General features: G+C 39.1%; 1 protein-coding gene across 1 annotated transcript; it reads right to left on the bottom strand.

Moving 5' to 3' along the window:
• Positions 1–223: 223 nt before the first annotated feature.
• On the bottom strand, positions 224–1300 carry LOC149563343 (aluminum-activated malate transporter 14-like). Its single transcript, XM_089828120.1, has 3 exons — positions 1154–1300; positions 970–1017; positions 224–781 (listed from the first exon to the last, which is right to left on the bottom strand). The coding sequence occupies exons 1-3, from the start codon at positions 1298–1300 to the stop codon at positions 224–226; spliced, it is 753 nt and encodes a 250-aa protein (XP_089684246.1).
• Positions 1301–3116: the final 1816 nt, after the last annotated feature.

The raw sequence follows: 3116 nt of genomic DNA, 5'->3' as shown, positions 1-3116 counted from the left end.
GAGTAGCTCATGATGTCAGCAAGATGATATGACAATTGTGAGAGAGACAAAAATGAGACTAGTGTAAATCATTAATACATTAAATTTAATAATGCAACCATAGCATTTGACTTTGTTTTTGGCAAGCTTAATTTTTCCCTTAGTGTATGATGTTAAAAATTGACTCCTGTATCAGAGTGTGAATTGAAGGGAAAAATCAGTCGACATTGTTGATATGTACACATCATTCCGGCGTTCTTGCAAGACTGGGTCTCTGGATATAACTACGGAGAGAAGCAGCACTAGTTATGATTAAAGCCTTTTGATCTGACATCAAAGGATTGTGAGGCTTGAATTTTTCCATTGCCGCGAGCTCTTCCACGGCGTGTACCATGTGCTCAAGCCTCGCTACGATCTCCACCACCAACCACGCAAACGTAGCCAATGGAAGTGCTTCTCCAAATTCAACGCCGTGTCTCAGCATTAACCTCTTCTCGTCACTACTTTCTCCATGCCATGATCTTCTTCTCGTCGCCCACCTTACCTCCTCTTCTCTATTTTCATTCTCATGTACGATTTTCTGACTCGGCGTTCTTGTTGTTGAATGCAGTAAGCGCTTTGGTTGAGAATTCAAGGAAACTTGAAGATCCTCCAGTGCATGTTGAACTTCTTCCAATATTGGCTTGAAGTCGTATATTCCAATTTGTTCAATGCAGCTTGACAGCTCTGCCAGTAATTTGGCTGCTTTGTGCGCGACGTTGGTGCATGGCTTCTTCAATGGTGAACGAAGGGAATGAGGGGCCTGAAACGTATGCAAAACAAAAATTCATCAGCTATAGTGCATGCATTGAAGATAATTTGTAAATTTAAGGTAATGATACCAAATGAGGAAATGCATACGAATATATCTCAATTTCAGATCGAAGGCATCCGTGCAAGGCCACAATAAGATAAGCCAGCTAACGAAGCTTCACTCCAATTTTCACATACTGCTTCCATGGATGCCGGCATCGAAATAGACCGTGCCTTGGCTCCCACCTAGCAAATGCCTCTTGCAATTAACATGTACAATCACTGCTTTCAAACGATCCATTTAACATTCTTTAATGTCAAAAGTTGTCATGGCTACCACTTAATTAGTTTCTTCTAATAACTATATATTTTTTCGATTTACCAAACAATCGTCGGTAGCCTTTGAGTCCAGCACAGATTTGTATCCTCTGTGTATGATATCTTCTGACTCATCTTCCACCTTCTCATCAGTACGGCATCCGCTGAAATATTCATCCACGCATCTTGGCATCAAATATATCATGCCCATTACATTAGTTGGATATTTTAACAAGTTAAGCTACCAAGCTGATAACAAGCCACACCGATCAAAGCGTACTAGTAGTTCATCTGTAATAGCCCATTGCGAAAAACACACATTTTACGCTGAAGAAAACGTTACGTTTTCATCACAATCAAAACAAGGATTTTTAACCTCAATTGTTTTCGTTCGGTTTTCTTGCCCTGCAGAGATTTCCCCAAGCCTTGTAACTTCCTGACAGTGGAATTGTGAAGATCCTCGCCAGCTCAGGCGAGGAAGATGAGCAGACTTACAACCAAACACACTCCACATCCGATGAGTATGGTGGCGAAACGTTCGTATGCCATGCGTCATATATTCTCCACTCGATATACAGAGACCGTTATCATGCTGAATGTGAGCAGGAATATAAGCACTGCATAGTCAAATTTATTCTTGAGGGAAGGAAAGAAACGTGCATACGTGGTAGCCGCTCCTGCAAAATGAGTGTAGTGGAGTACTAATTGAGATTTGGTGAATGCAACAAGGTGATTCCAAGAGAGCACAAAAACTCACCCACGATGAAGAGGGAAGATCCCACTACAAACGCCTTTCCTCACACTACCTTCTCTGACACGTGGCAAACGAGGAAGGCAAGAAATGCAGCCACCATGGTTCCAATTCCTCTGTTGAGGCCTTTCTTCATGGTAGCCCCCGCTCAAGCAGCAACAACAGCCATTCTAAATGTTAGTCGATTAGGGTGAAAAAGATGGTTGCGTTAGAAACAATCGAACAAGGGGTAAATTAAATTAAACTAACTCATACCCACAGAGAATTTGAGAATGACAACGACAGTCATGACTGCCCAAATTGCATGGTTACCAAATCCCACCCTACGGAATAATCGATCCCACAGAAATAACAGCGAAACCGATGATAATGCCAACCCAACTTTTATAGCAAGCGTAATCCTTCTGGGATCCTCTATTCCAACATCCATTATGTTTCTACACCACCCCATCAAAACATTGCTTATATTTAACAATTTTTTTCTTAGAAATCCCCCGTTTCGAGACTCATTGTAGCTAATTTCTTCATTAGACGTACTGATGTTAGTTCTGCATTCGCCACTGCCAAGAGACGCCATGGTACACAAAATTGATTCAATCAGATTTTAGATACAAGAGCTTAAATTTCAAGTAGAGGAGATCCAGCCAAACTGATTTATAATGTAATTTAATCTTGGTCTGAACAGTTACACAAGCCCTCATAAACTCCAAAGAAGAACACCCTGGCTAAAATCTTGGAGCACCTTATAAATGAGCTCAATTGTAGTAAGGAAGCAGATCTTATAAATTCTGAGGATCGAGCAAACCGTTCATTTCTTCTTGCGGTTGCCTTCCAAGATGGAAGAGAAAAAACTCGGCTTCTCGAATGAATCGGCTTTTGCATTTCTTGTTTTACTAATGGCAGAGATAATACTTGTCACGGAGAGGGAGAGGGAGATGATTGAGTTACTTTATTTTCATTGTCACAGAGATAATACTTGTGAATTCTGGGTGGGTGATCTTGTATCTCCAGTTCTTTTGTGGTGAATTGTATTCTTAGATTATTAATTATTAATAGAAAAAGCTATTATAAAAATAAATAAATAAATTATTTTTATATGCAAATATATAGTCTTATAAAATTTAAACGTCTTTCCTTGAAAGTTATTATAGGGAGATTTTATACCGTCATTTTTTCTAAAAAAGAATATATATTAATTTTAAATTTTAAATTTCATTCTATGGATTGTTCTTTTCGAAATTTGAATGAAATTGTATGATTTCTTTTTCTTTTTTCT

This window comes from Cupressus sempervirens, chromosome 4 (assembly GCF_028749045.1).
Source record: "Cupressus sempervirens isolate cs-2001-9-10 chromosome 4, ASM2874904v1, whole genome shotgun sequence".
In the NCBI taxonomy this organism is placed as follows: Eukaryota; Viridiplantae; Streptophyta; class Pinopsida; order Cupressales; family Cupressaceae; genus Cupressus; species Cupressus sempervirens.
This window is presented reverse-complemented; position numbering and strand designations above follow the sequence as displayed.

Coding starts and splice junctions, on each gene's coding strand:
- LOC149563343 (XM_089828120.1), bottom strand. CDS start 1,300: ATGGGCATGATATATTTGATGCCAAGATGCGTGGATGAATATTTCAGC. Junction 1,018..1,153: donor AGGCTACCGACGATTGTTTG/GTAAATCGAAAA, acceptor GGCATTTGCTAG/GTGGGAGCCAAGGCACGGTC. Junction 782..969: donor TGCCGGCATCCATGGAAGCA/GTATGTGAAAAT, acceptor CATACGTTTCAG/GCCCCTCATTCCCTTCGTTC.